General features: G+C 29.2%; 2 protein-coding genes across 2 annotated transcripts; both read left to right on the top strand.

Moving 5' to 3' along the window:
• Positions 1-327: 327 nt before the first annotated feature.
• On the top strand, positions 328-4,977 carry LOC109817182 (organic cation/carnitine transporter 4). The gene is made up of 2 exons (XM_020382395.3): positions 328-915; positions 3,687-4,977. The coding sequence occupies exons 1-2, from the start codon at positions 510-512 to the stop codon at positions 4,865-4,867; spliced, it is 1,587 nt and encodes a 528-aa protein (XP_020237984.2). The 5' UTR covers positions 328-509; the 3' UTR covers positions 4,868-4,977.
• Positions 4,978-13,879: 8,902 nt separating this feature from the next.
• Positions 13,880-18,673, top strand: LOC109817179 (organic cation/carnitine transporter 4-like). Its single transcript, XM_083065502.1, has 2 exons — positions 13,880-15,826; positions 17,452-18,673. Exons 1-2 carry the CDS (start codon positions 15,286-15,288, stop codon positions 18,579-18,581), a joined length of 1,671 nt encoding a protein of 556 aa, XP_082921628.1. The 5' UTR covers positions 13,880-15,285; the 3' UTR covers positions 18,582-18,673.
• Positions 18,674-19,178: the final 505 nt, after the last annotated feature.

Here is a 19,178-nt window from a genome sequence, read left to right as displayed (position 1 = left end):
ACCTGTGACCTAAAATTAAGATTTTCATACCTTTATCCTCATGTTGAGTTTGAGTCATATCAACAATGACTTTTTATATATTAATTGATAATTGTATATAATCATTAATATATATGGAAAACATTTTCTTAATAATTTTTATCCGCAAAAAATGATAATAAAGATAACAAAATCCCAACTAAAATTGTGTAAATATTATTCCAATATCACTGACAAAAAAATAATATTTCCTTTTAATATCTAAAGCTATCAAAAATTCAATCCGAAAATTAATATAAACTGAATATTTCCACATCCACGCGTTCATACATGAATTTATTTGAATAACATTGTTTAATCTCCTTAGATTAGAGTAATTTCTATCCAACCTCAACGGCCTTTGGTATTTGTCCAGTTACCACGTGATACCATAACCCACCTTAAATATATATATATATACATAGCAGACACAACATTAGAGTCCGCAACCAAAAGGAAACGCAGAAGAGATTAAAAAAAAAAGGGCTGAAATGGCCGCCACATTACCCTCCGATTACGACGGTCTCCGGTCGCCGCTGCTGCTGGCGGCGGCGAGGAAGCCGGCGACGGAGAAGCTGTGCATCGACGAGATGCTGCAGAAGCACTGCGGAGAGTTCGGGCGGTGGCAGCTGAAGCACTTCATCCTCACGAGTCTCGCGTGGGCGCTCGAGGCCTTCCACACCATGGTCATGATCTTCGCCGATCGTGAGCCTGACTGGACCTGCGTCGCCGGCGCCGCGTGCGACGGCGGAGGCGGCCTCTGCGGCCTCCCGGCGGAGTCGTGGGAGTGGGTCGGCGGGCCCAGCGGCTCCACCGTCTCCGATTGGGGTCTGATTTGTGGTGACAAGTTTAAGGTTGGACTCGTCCAGGCCGTGTTCTTCGCCGGCTGCATGATTGGTTAGTTCGCTTTTGCTTCTTCTAAACTCTTCTTCTTAGCCATCAATTTTTCTTCTGTTTTTGGTTTTTTTTTTTTCTATTTTAACCTTTTTAATTTTGAACCGCCTAATTTTGATATTCAAAGTAGTTTAGATATTGTTTTTACAATTGCATTTAAGTGTTAGCAAGATAATGATTCTGATTGAATACAAGCTTAGAAGCAAAGTTGTTATTATACTATGCTTTCAACTTATATTCAAATAAATTTAATATTAAAAATTAAAATTTATTGATTTCAAATTAGAGTAACTAAAATAGTGCACTTTTTTAAGAGAGGAAAAATTAGCTTAGAAAAACATTAGGAAAATAAAATAAATTGACTTTGAATGAATTAAAAATGACTTATACAGTTAATTTTTACGAATTTTTTTTTTTTCTTTCTTTCTTTGACCCTTGAAGTAGATAAGTTGATTTTAATTAATATACTATTTTCTTTTTATTTGATAAGTAGTTATCTAAAGATGATCTTAATATTGAACTATTTGATGATTATTTGAAAATATTGATAGCGAGATTATTTGACTATAGCGTTTAAGAAAGCGTTGGTAGGATGTGATTGAGGAACGTTGTAGATGATAATTTTTTAAAGAATTTTCTATAAAAAATATGTAAAATTTCACGAGAACCGTAACTTGAAACATGTAAATTTTTGTCGGGTACTAGTGGCGCAACTTGAAATATATTTAGTAGTAAACTAACAAGTGAATGGTTCACAAAATTTGAGTATGACGTAATGTTTATGGTTTTCTTTTCTCTTTTGGACTTGTGGTGGTTCTTGTTTGGGAAGGTTTTGTTTTTAATTTCGAGCATTAGAATTATAATATAGTCGCCTAAAGGATAAGATGATGAACGGCGAGATGGGCGTGAGGGACAAGTGGAGAATACTGAATAAACTATCATTTCGTTACCAAAGTAAAGTATCACTCTTTTTCTTAAATAATCCTTAGATTACTACATTTATATAAACAGTTAATATCATGCTACATTAGTATTAAAAAATTCAAATTAATATTTCAATATTAATAAAATAGATAAATTGATAAATATTCAATATATTAGAAATTATTTAAATGATTTTATTAATTTAAAGAATTTTTAAAGGATTTATCAATTTAAAGACTATTTTTAAAAAAGAGAATGATGCTTTATTATAAACTAAATTAATGGTATATTCGCGTGAGATTCGAGTAAGGGAGAATATAAGTGAGAAAAAGTCAGTTTCTGGAGAAGTTGGGTTGGAATAAGAACGAAAAAGCAAGAAAAGTGTGAATGAGAAAAAGAACTAACCGAATGCAGACAGCAGAGTGCAGACATTTTTGTTTGTCCTTTCCCAGTTAGATGTATTTCGTTTATTTATTTGGTTGTTTTTGTTTCCAATTTGTCGTTTTCTCAGAATTCTTGGTTGGCAAAGTTGAATACTTCATTTCAAAGAACAAGTGGACGACAACTTTTTAAGTCATTTGTTTACTAATATTTATTCTACATGTGTCACTATTTTGCTTTCGTTCCTTTCTTTTTGACGTATCAGTGAATACCATTAAGTACATATAATATAAAATAAAATTAGATACTCATTAATATACACACTTCTTTATATGTAGAAAAAATGTAGTAGGTTCCCGCTGTAAATTGAATACTCATCTTGTCGTCCGTAGACCACTATAATTCAAAAAGGAAAAAAGAATTCAATAAAGCTAAAGATAAGTGTAGAGCTTCGTGGGCTATATCATGACAGTGGTACAAATTTATACAAGTTCTTACTGAAAAGATACAGCAATTATTAAAATCAATATCAGATAAAGTCACTTTTGCACCATACATGATTCATGATTTCGAAGTTTCATCTACACATGATGATATTTACATATTTGTTGTGAATTTGAAATTGTTATTATACATGCTTGGCTTCTCTGTTATTCTTGGAATATATATATATATATATATATATATATATATATATATATATATATATATGTGTGTGTGTGTGTGTTGCGTGTAAAATATTCAACATATGAACAATCTTAGACTTTTCCCTGGCCGAAAGCTCCTGTGCGCGCATGACGCATGTGACTCCTTAAACCATTCCAAAATATGTACACACCTAAACTTTTCCCAGATTAAAAAACACCACTTGACACGCATATCTTAAATAGTTTATACATATACTTTATAAGAAAGATATAATATGACCAATTTGGAAGATGACAATCGAAAGTTTGTTCAATCAGTAAAACTTTGACACAGTACCAGGGATTTGCCTTTTCTAGCTCTGATTAACATATTGGCTCAAAATTCATCTATAGATGGTGTATGCCAGGAATATGCCAACAAAAATATATATCGTTTCTATATTATTACTGTTTATTAAATAGTGTTTTAGTTATCTATGCTTATACTATAGCCAACAGTTCCCCAAACCATTGAGTGGATTCTTTAACATTATTAGTACTAGAATAAGCTAGTTTTAACTTAATAAACAAGAGAGTACTGAGAAGAGTTTAACTTGTGTCAGTGCAATTCATGCAAAGACTCGGCAATGATATCAATCACATAGTTACAAATGGTAACTGTTTCCATCTAAAACAACAAAACAGAAAACTGTCATGACAATATATCCAAGTAAAATGTTTCTTTCGTTGAGGTTAACATGTCACAGTATTGTTTCTCTTCGGTGCACACATAATTGTTAACCCAACACTGATTAATGGCACATAACAACATTGCAATTTCAGGTGCTGGAATATTTGGCCACCTCTCAGATTCCTCTTTAGGAAGGAAAGGCTCTCTGAGAGTGGTTTGTGCCCTAAACGCCATCTTCGGCTGCTTAACAGCGTTGTCACCAAACTATTGGATCTACGTCCTCCTCCGCCTCCTCACCGGCTTCAGCACCGGCGGCGTCGGTCTCTGCGCCTTCGTCCTCGCCACCGAACCAATCGGCCCGACGAAGCGCGGCACGGCGGGGATGTCCACCTTCTACTTCTTCTCCGGCGGCATAGCATTCCTCTCAGCCATTGCCTACATCTTCCAAACATGGCGCTATCTCTACATAGCCTCCTCCATCCCCTCCTTCCTCTACATCATCCTCGTCCTTCCCTTTGTAACCGAGTCCCCAAGATGGTACCTCGTTCGCGGAAGAGTATCCGAAGCCATGAAAATCATGTCAACCATTGCTTCTTCCAACGGGAAGCACCTTCCCGACGGTGTTATCCTCGCACTTGATGAAGAAGCATCGGAGAAAACCAACCAAGGTTCAGGCCATGACGTCGTAGCATGCAATAACCAACACGAGGAAAACAAAGACGCGCTAGTTGGGTCCATCGTGGACGTGATTCGATCCCCTATAACTCGTTTAAGGTTGTTCCTAGCGGTGGCTCTTAACTTCGCAGCCTCCGTGGTGTACTATGGTCTCAGCTTAAACGTCGTGAACCTCGAAACGAACCTTTACATGAACGTGGTGCTGAATTCCGTGGCGGAGATGCCGGCGTTTACGATAACGGCGGTGCTCTTGGATAGGTTTGGACGGAAACCGTTAACGGTGGGGACGATGTGGTTTAGTGGGTTGTTTTGTTTGATAGGGAGTTTGGTGAGAAACGTGGGGGTGTGGAAGGTGGTGAGAATGGTGTGTGGTGTTTTGGGGATATTTGGGATGGCGGGGACTTATAATTTGTTGTTTATTTACACGGCGGAGCTGTTTCCGACGGTGGTGAGGAACGCGGCGCTTGGGTGCACCACTCAGGCGTCGCAAATGGGGGCCATATTGGCGCCGTTTGTTGTCGTTTTGGGAGGGTGGATGCCGTTTGCGGTGTTTGCAGCGTGTGGGATAGTGGGAGGGATGTTTGCGTTTTATCTTCCGGAGACGCTGAACAAACCTCTCTATGATACATTCAGTGGATTGGAAGCTGGACTTGCTTGATTGTTGTTGCTGTTTTTTTTTTTTTTTTTTTTTTTTTTTAATTAGTACTAATCTCATACATGTTTTGCTTTGGTGCTTTTGAATGGAATCTCTATAGTTTCCCTCTTTTATTTTTGTCAGATTGTGTAGAGTGAAAAACTATATATATTTTCTAAGGATTAAAACAACTCCAACAGAGTGAACCTATTGAAGCTTAAAGCCTTAAACAACTCCAACCGCGTCCAAACAAACAAAGGCAAATAACTCTGGTGTGTTTTTTTTTTACTATAACCCACAGAATATTGTCTTCTCTCGCTTGGTTGAGGATGGGTACGTAGGAAATTCGCTGCACTGTAGCTCTAATCTTTTTCACAAGATTCTAACATGTCTCGTATAGTCATATCATATCTTACTTCTAATTCCACTCACTACATCATTGATAAGGAAAAGTCGATTAAATTTCTCTGAAGCGAAGAATTGTGTAAAGTGAAAAGGAGAAGAATCATCTAAGGATCAATCCCTAGTAAGGAAAAATTCGTTGAGATAGGTAATCCTTTAAATAAATTTTAATATTTTAATACATTAGTCATTAACATTTGACAAGGAAATATCTTGGTAAAAAAAAAAAAAGGTTATCATTTTGGTTTGAATTTTTAAAAAAAATTAAAGATGTATTAGATTAAGATTTCAAAAGACTATTTTAGCATAAAAATGAATTTTAAAATTTTTTTAAAGGATGTCATGGCTTTTTAACTTTTTTAATTTAAAAGACTTTTAAAACATGAATTTTAATCGAGACTTTATAATTCAGATTTTAATGGATTTTGATGAATTTGTATTACAAGATTTTAAAGAATTTGATGATTTTCATAAGAAAACATGGATTTGTAAAACACATTTAAGGTTATAATAATTAATAAAAAAAATATAACATAAATAATAAAGAAAAATAAAGTTAACACAATTTTTCTTATCTTTTGACAAATAATTATCTTTAATTTTTGACAAATAATTGACTCTAATGTCCTCCTAACTAACATTTCTCCACATTATCTGAAGTTATAATAATTCTTTATGCACTGATATATTCTCTTTCATACTCTTGAGTCTAAACAATATATTCAAAATTATGGTATTCATTAATTGTTAGCACCAAAGATATATGAAGATTCATCATCTAACTCAATTGAAAATCCATCAGAAAAATATTTTTTTGCAAAGAAAGTTATGTAGTGTTATACACATTAATACAAGTTCAACTTATGTCTTAAATAAGAGTAGAGACGGTAACCTAAAAATTGTGAAACGTGATTTAAAAATATCAAATATCATCTCAATCAAAAATTTTTTAGGATATAAGACATAAATTGAATAATTCATTTTCTTGGAGATGATATCACACATCTCGAAATGAAGCTAAAAATTAACGTCATTTAAGAAACTCATAGTTTGTTAGAAAATATTTATTAATTACATATATAACACATAAAATTAGTATGAAAAGTTTAAAAAATATATTTATTATTAAATATATATATATATATATTTATATTTATATTTATATTTACCTTGAGCTACTTTAAGTCCATTTCTCTTTGTCAAAACATCACTTAATTACTTGAAATCATGAGTTGAACTCTCCCAACAGCTAAAAACATACATGAAATCCAAATCAAATTTACAAGTTGTTAATACATTTTGTGATATCTTCCATGACGATATTGTTTATATCTTGTCCCCTCACCATTGTTGGAATGTGAGTACAATCAATAGCTCCGATGTAATCCAAATAATTTCTTTTATATATTATTAAAGTTTAATCACAAAAATATAAATCAAATACTTCAATCAAAATATAATAAAAATGACACTTAAAAAATAGGTTACAACAAAGAATGAATCATCCTAACTTGAAGTTTATCCAAGATAAACATTCTTCTAATGATATCTCAAAGAATGTGTCTTCTTTGCTTTAGTATCAAGCAAATCAGCAACTATAATCCAAATTTGGCATCACTTTTATAAGATCCCAAATATTAATTTTTTTTCTCTCTATCTTTTTCTCATATTTTTTTTTTCAATATGTTAGATTTTTTTTATATATAAAATTGATAAAAAATAGTTCCAATGCTAGTTGAAAGAGTATCTAGAACCTTGGTATCATTGTTGGTACTAATTGAATTAGAACTCCTCCCTACTTGGATTTACTTCTCTTTTGATGACTTGATTTTTCAATGAAAACTTCCAAACTTAAAAGAGGACTAGACAATGGACTACATTTCTAAGATGGTGAAGATTGGTAGGATGGTTTGTAGTTATCTGGTTGATAAATTATATATCAATATTGATAGATAAAAATGTGACAAAAAATATTGATAGATAAAAAAGGATAGGAGAAAAAATAGAGAGAGAAAGAAAACAAATAAATGAGAGAGAAGAACAAAAAGAGAAAGAAAATATGAGATAGAGAAGACATAAGAAGAGAGAGAGGAGGGGAGGGAGAAAGAGAGAAAAAATGAGATATGGAAGAGAGAGAGAGAGAAGAGAGAAGAAAAAAGGTGAGGGAGTAAAAAATAAGGAGAAATAAAAAAAAATCATGTGAAATCTCAAATATTTTTGTGAGATTGTTGAATAAGTAAATTCTACAAAAAAAAAAAAGTATCATAAAATTCATCCTTTTTCAAATGATCTATTGAAATTTTTATATCTTTGAATACTATCAGAATTTGATGTACTTCTAAAAAAATCTCAATTATCTTAATAAAACTAGATTTTGACATACTCTTAAAAAAATATTAAATATCTTAATTAAATATCACATAATTTATTTTTTATATCATTCAGGCCAGATCCTTAATTTTTTGTCAAACTTTACTTATCTTTGATCAAACCAGATTAATATAAGGAGAAATCTTAGAATATATGTGAAAATTGAAAAAAAAATATAATTTTTATATTAAAAAATCTTAATTGAATATCATAAAAAAAATTATAATAATTTTTAAATTTTTTTTAAAATTTCAATCCAATACTTGTATTGTTTTGGTTTTAATTTACTCATTTATTTTATTCCGATCATTGCAGTTTTTTTCTTTTATAAATGTTCTTGAAATATGTTTTATTTTAGAAAAATTCTACATTCTCTGAAATAGTAGTCCGAAATTTGTTTCAAATACTTAAAAAAAATTAATTTAAACGGTAAAATATTAAATTAAATAATTATTTTATAATAAATTTATTAAAAAATATGATTATTTTAAACATTCGAAATATATTTTGTATCAAACGACAAATCAAACACATTCGTAGTAGTTCGTGTGAGGATGTTTTGGACTTGACTAACTATTTATGATGTTAAAAGGTGTTCCACGCGCCATCAAATGATGACATCATCAAATATTACTGTAAAAAAGTGTAATGCTAGAAACGTTGTACCGGCAAGATTTAAAAGCAAAAAATTATTTAGATAACTAAAAAATTAAATATAAACAATTAATGGGAGTAGAAAGAAAAAAAAAGCGACATACTTATGTGGATAAAAAATATATCTTAAATTAAATATTAATATAAAAATGCATGTATGAAATAGATGATAGTGATAACAAGTTACTATAAGAAAAAAGAAACTAGACTTTTCTTAATTATATAGCATAGAAACAAACCAAAGTCAGTTTTTTTGGAGGTACAAATTTATTGATTTCTAAATTATTACGCAATTAGTGAGGATATTTAATACAAAGTACACAAAATTAACAAATTGAAACAGCGCAACAATAAAGATATAAAAGATTTTAATTGAAAAAGTCATCAATCCAGATGATCTAATAATTCATTTAGTAAAATTATAATGCTTCATCAACAGAATTCGAATAAACTCAATCTCATCATATGAACAATAATTCAATTAGATAATCATAAACCAAAATTTTCAGAAGAAAGATAAGAAAATTTAGAAAAACTTCTCTCGAAAGCTAAGCCAAATTCTTCCAAAATGAAGAGAAAGTGTTACACTCAATTCAATAATGACTTATTTATAGATATCAAAGTTGGTGGGGTCAAGTCAGATTTAATTATAATTAAGCCCACTATTTATCTTATTAACAAGCTAAACTATTCCTAACTTGGAGTCCTATTGAGAGCTCAAATTCAAGTGCAGAGACAAAGACTTCGTGTAAGAATTTGTAACTATTAGAGTCTGACTTGGTGTTAGTTTACGAGATATAAAATAAATAAATACCTTTTTTTAGTTTGTTTAACCCACGACATTTGTCAAATTTCAATATTTGTAGCTCTAATTAGGATATGTACAAGACAACAATGCCAAAATGAGGCAAAATATGAGAATTAACTAAAATTATGAATTAAGCTAACTAATATAAAATATAATCAATTTATCAATATTATACACACAGGTTAATTATAAGTCTAAAATAATACCAAATGAACATATCAAATATGTTTTATTACTAGACTTGTTTGAAAAATATAATATGAAATAAACATTTAAAGGTGAAAATACGTTAATTGATTGACTTTTATAGGTTTTTGTTTAGTCTAATGGATAATTATATAATTTAAACTTGATCTATTTATGTGTCTTAGATCAATTTTTAAGGTATAATTTAATCTATTCAAAGGCTTGATCATTGACAAGTCACTTCATATTTTCATCCCCGTAGTCCTTAATTTAAGAAATTCAGGTCAAGTCAAATTGATTTTTTAAAAAAACAAATTAATTTATTTAGGAAAACAATATCAACATATACTTAACTTCACAATTGAATCATACTCAACTTTATATATAAAAAAGAACAAATTCCAAACAAAAAGTTAAACTCACCATGGATCCATGATAACAATATATAGAGAAACAAGTTAGGATGTCATCATTCCTTCAAATAGGTTAAGTCATGTATGTAAACTGTCATATAAAAAAGTCTTGATTCTCTTGGTAAACACCTTTTGTATCAAACTATATATATAATTATATTTTGCTATAGATGTCAATGTGGTAGGAAATATGAGTAATAATTCTTTACTATTTGTCTCATCAGACAAATATTTGCTCATACTCGTTCTTATATCTATGTAGATACTCATTAAACAAAGAGTTAATTACTTATATACTGTCAATGTAAAAAAATTTTACATTAGTAACCAGTCATATCTCTTAATAGTGTCATGTCATTTGCTCATTTAATCAAATAAAAGTAAAATAAAATAATTTAAAAGATATGATTGGTTACCAGTGTAAAATACTTTACACTGACAGTGTATGGATGATTAACTCTTAAACAAATACTTGTGAATATTTTTATTATTCCCAAGTATATGTGAATATTTGAATTTTTTTTAATAATTTTAAAAAACATTTTACTAATTTATTTATTTATTTTAATTTTTAAATAATAGTTTAAAAGTCAAAATTTAAAATTATTCAAATATTATACACAATTTTATAAATCAAGATTCTTCGATTTAAAAACTAAATTTAAAAGTTAAGTTTAACAAATTCAATAAACTAAAACAATTCAATTTTACAACTTCAAAATTAAAATAAAAAATATAATATTTCAATGTCACAGATATAAATAAAAGAAATTTAAGTATATCATATATTTTTTTTACTTAATACATGTTATATATTTAAACAGAATATTTATAATAATTTTATTATAATAGATATCTACAAGATAGGTAATTTGATATTCATTCTCATCCCCATGTATCAATTAATAGATATAAATATATCCATTTAAATTATTTATAAGTATTTATTTATTATTCGTTGCAAATTTTATTTGTATATATGTATAGATACAATTTTTTTCGTCATTCCTAAGTCAAATAAGAAAGAACAAGCTTTAAAAATTAGCATGTAACAAGAAAATAGACTAAGCTCAAAATTAGAAAATATGATAGGTCTATTTCATTGTTTTTGTTATGCACATCTGATTTATTTCAAATTTAAAGGTTTATTTCACATCAATATATATTTAATTTAAGACTTAAATATATTTTTAAAAATTAAATATGTTTTTAATCCATAAATTTTTGTCAGCTTTTTTGTTTACTTCCTAAATAAATTGTATTTGATTTTAGTCCCTAAAATTTTTAAGCATAAGCAAAAAAAATTGATATGAGAGTCCAAAATATTAATAGAAGAAAAATTCAAAGATTAAAATTGTAAGTTGATAAAAAAAAATTTAGAAATTAAAATTAGTAAAAAAAAAATTATTCAAGAACTGAAATTAAAAATTAACAAAAAAAAAATTCAAAGACTTATATATATTTAATCCTATCCTTAAATATGTGAATAGTCTTTTATTTATTTTTTTATGTGACACTTGCTAATTTCACTTGCTAATTAGTAATTTTTAACAATAAAGATTAACAACTGTTCTTACCGGAAATCTGCTGTAGAGTTGATCTGCCAGGTAAGATCGGTGAGCCTCTTTCACGGGTACGCTGGTGCTCCAAGATGGGAGTGGTACCTGCAAAAGAGACTCTGATGTTAAAGTTAGTGTTTGTGGGAGTATGAGTCTCGTATAAATAATGCACGTACCTTTGTGTGAATTAGAGTTGTGTTGGGCCTTAGGTCGGAGATCTGTTATGATCTGATTAGATAGTAGATCTCGTCTGGAGCGAGATCCCCGAGATCAGTTATGATCTGATTAGATTGCGGATCTCATCTGGAGCGAGATCTCCGAGATCAATTATGATCTGATTAGATTGCGGATCTCGCATAGGCCGAGATCTCCCAGTGCGTGCCCGAGGTTATTCCACGCTGTGATACCGAACTCGAGCTCGGCATGACAGTACGGATAGTACAACAACAAAAAAATATTCTATAGACATTTTTAAAATATATTTTTCATAAAGATGAAAATAAAAAAAGTGAAATATTATGATCAGTCTAGTAGTAAAAGATTGAAAAAATATGTATAAAGACTTATATTTAACTTTTTAAAAAATATATATATGTATATAAAAACTTATATTTAAATTTTATTATAAATATTATAATTTATATCTGATAAATAAAATCAAAAGGTGAGTAAATTATTAAATAAAAGAAAAATATATTCAAACTTTTTTATATGCATGTGACTGACTGATTTTAAATAAAATCCAGATACACCTTTATTTTTTATTTTTTACTTTACACATCTCTCACGATAGAGTTCAATTACCTGGAAACTGTACTTGTTCTGTCTATTAGTTTGGAGAAAGAAACACAAAATTCCCTACGAAATTAAACTATCGGTTCATATTAAATGCAACCTAATTTTGACCTAGTCCATTTAACCCCTAAGTTAAACAAGTTTGGTCAGCTTATCAACAGGATAGCTCGCAAATCAATTGCTTTTTAAAATATTATTTTATATTTTAATTTATTTAAAATAATTGGTGTATGGTTAGGATTAGTAATAAGTATTTTAGAATAAATTGCCGTCTGCTTTTAATATTTAAACATTGATATACTTTTGTTCAAATATGATGTTTTAATTTTGGTGTTATAAAATTATACTTTTTTTAAGATAGTCTTGTAAAATTTTTCTTTTTTTCTTTTGGAATTTTTTTTATTTTTTTTAATCCTTATATAATATATTCATTTTTTTTGCCCATGTAATACATGAATAATTTAGTTTTAGTCCCTATGAATTTTTTAAAAATTTTAAAATGAAAAAATATTATAGAAACAAAAAAATAGATATATTATAAAAACTAAAATAAAATAAATTTAAAATTTAAATATTTATAATATCTGGATATAAAGAGTTAAAAATGCTGAATTTTATACTTTATTTAATGTTTGACTGGTGCACACAATTCTTTTTTAAAAAAATTAAACTAAATTGCAGTTTTTTTTTCTTATAATAATATATAATATAATAATTGATTCCTTAATTTTTTATTCCATAATTTTAAATTTTATAACTTTATAAAATTTAAAATTTTGCCTCATTAATAAATGTTCATTCGTTTACTATTAAAATTATAATGTTAATTATCACTTAAATTTAAATAGATGATATGACAATTAATATTTAAGCTAAATTATATTTTTAGTATTTATTTTTTTCCCACGAAAGTAGTAAGAGGAGATAAAAATAAAGAATTAAAGTGTATTATAATCCAAGTATATTATTAAATATTAATTGTAACTCTCTTCGATCTCGGATGAAATTTTTTTTGTTAATCTAAAATATAAGTAAATATCAACTAATTTCATCTCATTTAATGTTATGTTTGTAAAAATATTTTTTTATTTAATTCAGATTATATTTCAATATTTTTATTCCGAATATCATGTTTCAAAGAAGTGTAAATTGGAAAAATATGTTATTTATTAAATGAGATTAGTGAAATGAAATAATATTACTTAACTAATATTTTTAGGGTGAATTAATTCTTTTTTTCTTGTATTTGAGAACAAAAGGAATATATGTCATCTTCTTTAATGTAAAGTCATAATCAATATTACCATTTTAATAATATTTTTGGGTGTGTATTATCACAAATTTTATAAAATTTGAAAACTAAAATTGTGAAATAAAAAATTGAGAGATCAAAAATATTATTTTATTAAATCATGTATGTTTTCTAATTTTTTTTTGTGGTTAATCTAGTGTAAGTATTTTTCAATTGTCATCATTTTTAAATTTATAATTTTATGGGTTTTCAATACTATATAATTTTTCATTTTTAATATTTTATATTTGTTTTTATCATTGGGTCCGCAAACTAATCCATTAATCCCATATTAAGTGGGTTGGGCGCGGATTAGGCATAAACATGGTTCAATAATTAATAATTGAGAAATTCAAATGTTTTATTCAAATATAAAATTTGAAAAATAAACAAATTTGGTTATTTTATTAAAATAAGAAGTAAATAAATGAAAGAAATCTAATTACTTTTATCCAAACACGAGATTTTGAAAATGAAAGAATATAATTTCTTTATTCAAACAAAAAAGTTTTAAAATGTAAAATTTTTAATTGAAGTAATTAAAATTCATAAAATTTAAAATCTGCTAAAATTCTAATTGTCTATCCAAACACAACATAAAAGAAAATCATCTCGCTAACAAAAGCAAGTTTCTATACTATTATTAATCCTAATAATTTTATCTGTATATAACAGAATAAAAATAAAAATAATAATCAAACAAAATTAATAATTTTATTTTTTAAGAAAAAAAAGTGAGTCAAAGAAAGTTTATGGCCTCATTTTTTAGAGATTTTTTTTTTGCTATGTGCACCACCCATTAATATTATCGAGACAAACATATACTGAGAATGTAATTAATTTAAATTGAGTTGAATATAAACGGAAATTTGTTTTTCTTTAAACAACTACATTTTTTTTATCATTGAAAATGATATAGAAAATAATACTTTTATGACTTCTAGACACGGAGCCCCCCGTGTTTAATTTATCAATTGTCACCATCTTTCTTTTTTTCTTTTACTATGAAGGAACCACTTAATTTTGTCTAGACAAACACTTTGAGAATGTAATTATTTAAATTAAGTTAAAGTGAATATAAACGGTAAAATTTGTTCTTTAAGCAACTACATGTTTAATGATTTCATATTGAAATTCTTAATTAAACTAAAGTACTTTTTTTAATAATTAATCTAGGCAATCGGTTGTGTATATATCATCGATCATTTGATTCAATTGATTATAAGAAAATTGACATAAGAACTTGTTAAATAAACATATTATTTAGTTTTGAAATAAATAATACTATTCTCTAAAAAATTCATTTGTATAAATTGATTTTTTAAGCATCTACTTTTATATTATTAAACTTCAAGCTTTCGTAGTTAATGAAAATAATATAGCATAAAATAAATTTGTCATGAAATCACGTAATCTTTGATTCAAGTAATTCATGCAATTTAACTTCTAAATGTGATTCATGTAATTTTCTATTACTCATTTAATAAAGCAATAGTTTTAAAAGTTTGGCACTAACCTAATCTTTCGCTATTCGAGCTGTACCGATGCTATATCTTTACTTTGCATGGGTAAAAGACCTAATTTGTGGCTCTCCTAACTACCTATCTAAAAATAATTTGGTCCTGAGTGGAGGATTTGAAAGAGGAAAGGTTAATTAGCTAGCTCCTTTCCAGATTATTAAAAAAAAAAAAAAAAAAGTGAAATTCCCATTAAAAATCACATACGTTATAAAATAAAATAAAAAAATGACATCAATAATCTGCTATATTAGATATATATCAAATATGGTAAAACCAATATTTAAGTGCTCATACTAATACGATAGAGTAGAAAACATGTTTTCCAGGTAGGTAGATTCCGAGTTTCGGATTAATAAAACTAGAATGTCTGTTTGATACGGTTATTTGCAATATTAATTAAAATTTGAACTAACCCAAATAAACATACAAATTAGACAAATAAAAATGAATCCAAGAATATTTCCAAAAGAAGAAAAAAAATGTGGTGCTATTTCTACCCATAGTGTGTGTGTATATATACACAGGACCGTACCTATCATATATATTGTAGAAAAGCTGAAACAGAGAAAACAAAAAATGGCTAGTGTTGAGATCCCAACCACGATGTCCATAGAAACCAGTCACCGGAGCAACGACCTCCCATCACAGGTGAAGAAGATATGCATGGACGAGATGCTCCGCGAGTACTGCGGCGAGTTCGGACAGTGGCAACTTAAACATTTCATCTTCACTAGTCTTGCTTGGATTCTCGTAGCGTTTCACACCATGGTCATGATTTTTGCCGATCACGAACCCCATTGGAAATGTCTCACTGGTGGCTCAGGTTGCAACGCCGCCTCTGACAGCGTCTGCAAACTGAAACCAGGTTCCTGGGAGTGGGTCGGAGACCGTGGTGGCACCACCGTGTCCCAGTGGAGTTTAGTATGTGGTGACAAATTTAAGGTAGGGTTGGTCCGGGCCTTGTTCTTCGTTGGTTGGATGACAGGTTCGTTCCCTTTCTCTTGTCTGTGTCTACAGTTTTTTTTTTTTTTTTTGTTTTGGAAGTAATTAATGCATCTTGCATGCAGCATCAGCATGCTAGTCTTGTATTCTCGCGCTGTGTTCATGATATCAGCATGATGCATAATTTGAGGACCATGAGAGGTTAATGATCATATTTAGAAGTAAATTCTTCCGATCATTTATTAATCAAAAAAATCCTTTCGTTCACACCTGCATCATAACTACGCATAAGCTTACTTTTTATTATTTTATTTTTTTATAAACAGGAAATACATAATAGTAATAAAATTTAAATTTAAAATCTTGACATATTATTCTAACTTCCACCATTAGAGTTATTGGTTCACTCATTATTTAATTAAATGAAAGAGACTTAAAATTCATTTTTAGTTCAATAAATTGTAAAATTCTAGTTTCTAAACCGAAGATGTTGATGTGTCCATGAGTAATATTACGTAGCCAATAGTTACTACTAGAATTTCTCTTATTATATTTGATTTTTCCTGTGAATTTTTATAACAAAATTCGTAAAAGACGTTTTTCTTACAAATTTTTATCTTTAGGTAATACTTTCGTAAACAATATGTTTCTGCGAATTTAGGAAAGTTTATTGTGAAATTTCTTGCGAATATTTTTGCAAAGCATGTAAATTATAAGTCCAACACTCAATTATACAAAATCAACTTGTAAGGTGAGTGTTATCCCAACTTATATAATCTTTAATTTTTTTATTTCTAATCGATGTGGGACTTGAGGTAAATCTTTTAATTCTTAAACTTATAAATTTATATATATTTTTTTTTATTTTTCCTGCGAATTAAATGGTAAGAAAATTTGTAAGAAAAGTTATCTGTGAAATTTTTCTATCATTTAGTAAATATTACTTGCAAATTTATTTTTACAAGAAAATCCGCAATAAAACAAGATAAAATTCTTACAACATTTTCTACAAATTTTTACCATGGATAAAAATTTCTATGATCATTAAAATTGTAGCAAAACTTGCAAAACAAAAAAATTGTGGATGATTTTTCATAAAAAAAAATTGTAAGAAATTTTTGTGAATTATTTTTCACAAATAAATTTACAAAACTTTTTGTAAAATTATTATTACAAGAAAATTCACAAAAAAATCTATAAATATCTTTTTTAGGAAAATTCGCAAAAAAATGACATTTTTCTAAAAGTAAGTTACGTAATTATACTTATTTCTATATAACTATCAACGTTATTTTTTTTACTACAAATTTGTTATATTCTTTTTTATTTTAATTAATATTTATACATTTTATTAAAACAGAATTATTTCCTATCCTGACTAACTAAATGCAAGTACTATATTTCATGGATTATAATTTTCATTATTTTTTTGCATAATTTTAAATAACATTTTAAGATGGATCAACATTTCTTAATTTTAAAAATTTAAATAAAATTAAATTTGTAATAAAAAAAATTGGAGAGCAAAATAGTAGATCAAAAGTATATTGTTGTAAAACAATAATCATTTAATATTTGCATTGTAATCTGAGTTTAAAAAAGAAAAACAATAATGAAAAAAACAAAGAAATTTCATGACATGAGAATAATTTGTGATAATAATTTCAGGTGGTGGAGTATTTGGCCACCTCTCAGACTCCTTTCTCGGAAGAAAACGCACTCTGGGAGTGGCATGTGCCCTAAACGCAATCTTTGGCTGCTTAACATCATTGTCTCCAAACTATTGGATTTACGTTATCCTTCGCATTCTCACAGGTTTCAGCACTGGTGGGGTTGGCCTCTGCGCCTACGTTCTCGCATCAGAACCAATCGGCTACAAGAAGCGTGGCGCGGTTGGCATGTGCACCTTCTACTTCTTCTCAGGAGGCATTGCACTTCTCTCAGGCATCGCATACATCTTCCAAACATGGCCCTATCTCTTCATAGCCTCCTCCATCCCCTCCTTTCTCTACATCATCCTCATCCTTCCTTTTGTATCAGAGTCCCCAAGATGGTACCTCGTTCGCGGAAGAGTAACCGAAGCCATGAAACTCATGTCAACCATTGCTTCTTCCAACGGGAACCACCTTCCGGATGGGGTTCTCCTCGTACTCGACCAAGAACAAAGTTCCAAGAGTGAAGGCTTGGAAAACAAAGGTGCACATAGTGCGTACATTGTGGACGTGATTCGCAACCCTAGGACACGTGTACGGCTATTGATAGCGATGGCGCTTAACTTCTTATGCGATTTGGTGTACTACGGTCTCAGCTTGAACGTTGTGAACCTGAAAAACAACGTGTACTTGAACGTGCTGATTAACGCCGTGGGGGAGATGCCGGCGTTTTTGATAACGGCGGTGCTGTTGCAGAGGTTTGGACGGAAACCGTTGACGGTGGGGACGATGTGGTTCAGCGGGGTGTTTTGTTTGATGGGGTGTTTGGTGGGGAACGTAGGGGTGAGAATGGTGTGTGGTGTTTTGGGGATATTTGGAATGGCGGGGACTTATAATTTGTTGTATGTTTACACGTCGGAGTTGTTCCCTACGGTGGTGAGGAACGTGGCGTTAGGGTGTACGACACAGACGGCGCAAATGGGGGCGATGTTGGCGCCGTTTGTTGTCGTTTTGGGTGGTTGGTTGCCGTTTGCGGTGTTCGCAGCATGTGGGGTGGTGGGAGGAGTTTTTGCTATTTTTCTTCCGGAGACCGCAAACCAACCTCTCTATGATACGTTTGGTGGATTGGAAGCTGGAGTTGCATGATTTTGTTTTATTTATATTAACGAAAATTATCGTTTTGCAGCTCTATCTTTTTCTTTTATTATATGATCACTTGTTATGTGAACCGTTTGAGTCGGTTTAGAAACGTGAATTTCAGAGTAATATGCATGGAGTGATGTCAACTTTTGTTGATGTTATCGTAAAAATGAAATAATATATATATATATATATATATATATATATATATATATATATATATATATGAGGAAGGTTCAAACGATACCGGTGTAACTTTTACTAAGTGTTACACCGCTTAATAACTTTATATTAAATATGAATTTTGAAAATTCAATCGTTAGATTAAAAGTTCATATCTCTTAGATCATATATATCAAATTTTATATTAATCTAAGATAAGTTGATACTTCATTCTCATAAAACAAAATTGATGTAATATATACATTTCAAAATATACTAAAATATGAACACTTTGATTACCTTCAAGTTTTTGTTCAATTTTAAGAAAATTTGACATATATGATCTAAGAGATGTGAACTTTCAATCTAACGGTTGCATTTTAAAAATTTACATTTAATATAAAATTATTGAGCGGTGTAACACTTAATAAAAGTTACACC

Source organism: Cajanus cajan, chromosome 10, assembly GCF_000230855.2.
Source record: "Cajanus cajan strain Asha chromosome 10, NIPB_CcT2T_4, whole genome shotgun sequence".
In the NCBI taxonomy this organism is placed as follows: Eukaryota; Viridiplantae; Streptophyta; class Magnoliopsida; order Fabales; family Fabaceae; genus Cajanus; species Cajanus cajan.
This window is presented reverse-complemented; position numbering and strand designations above follow the sequence as displayed.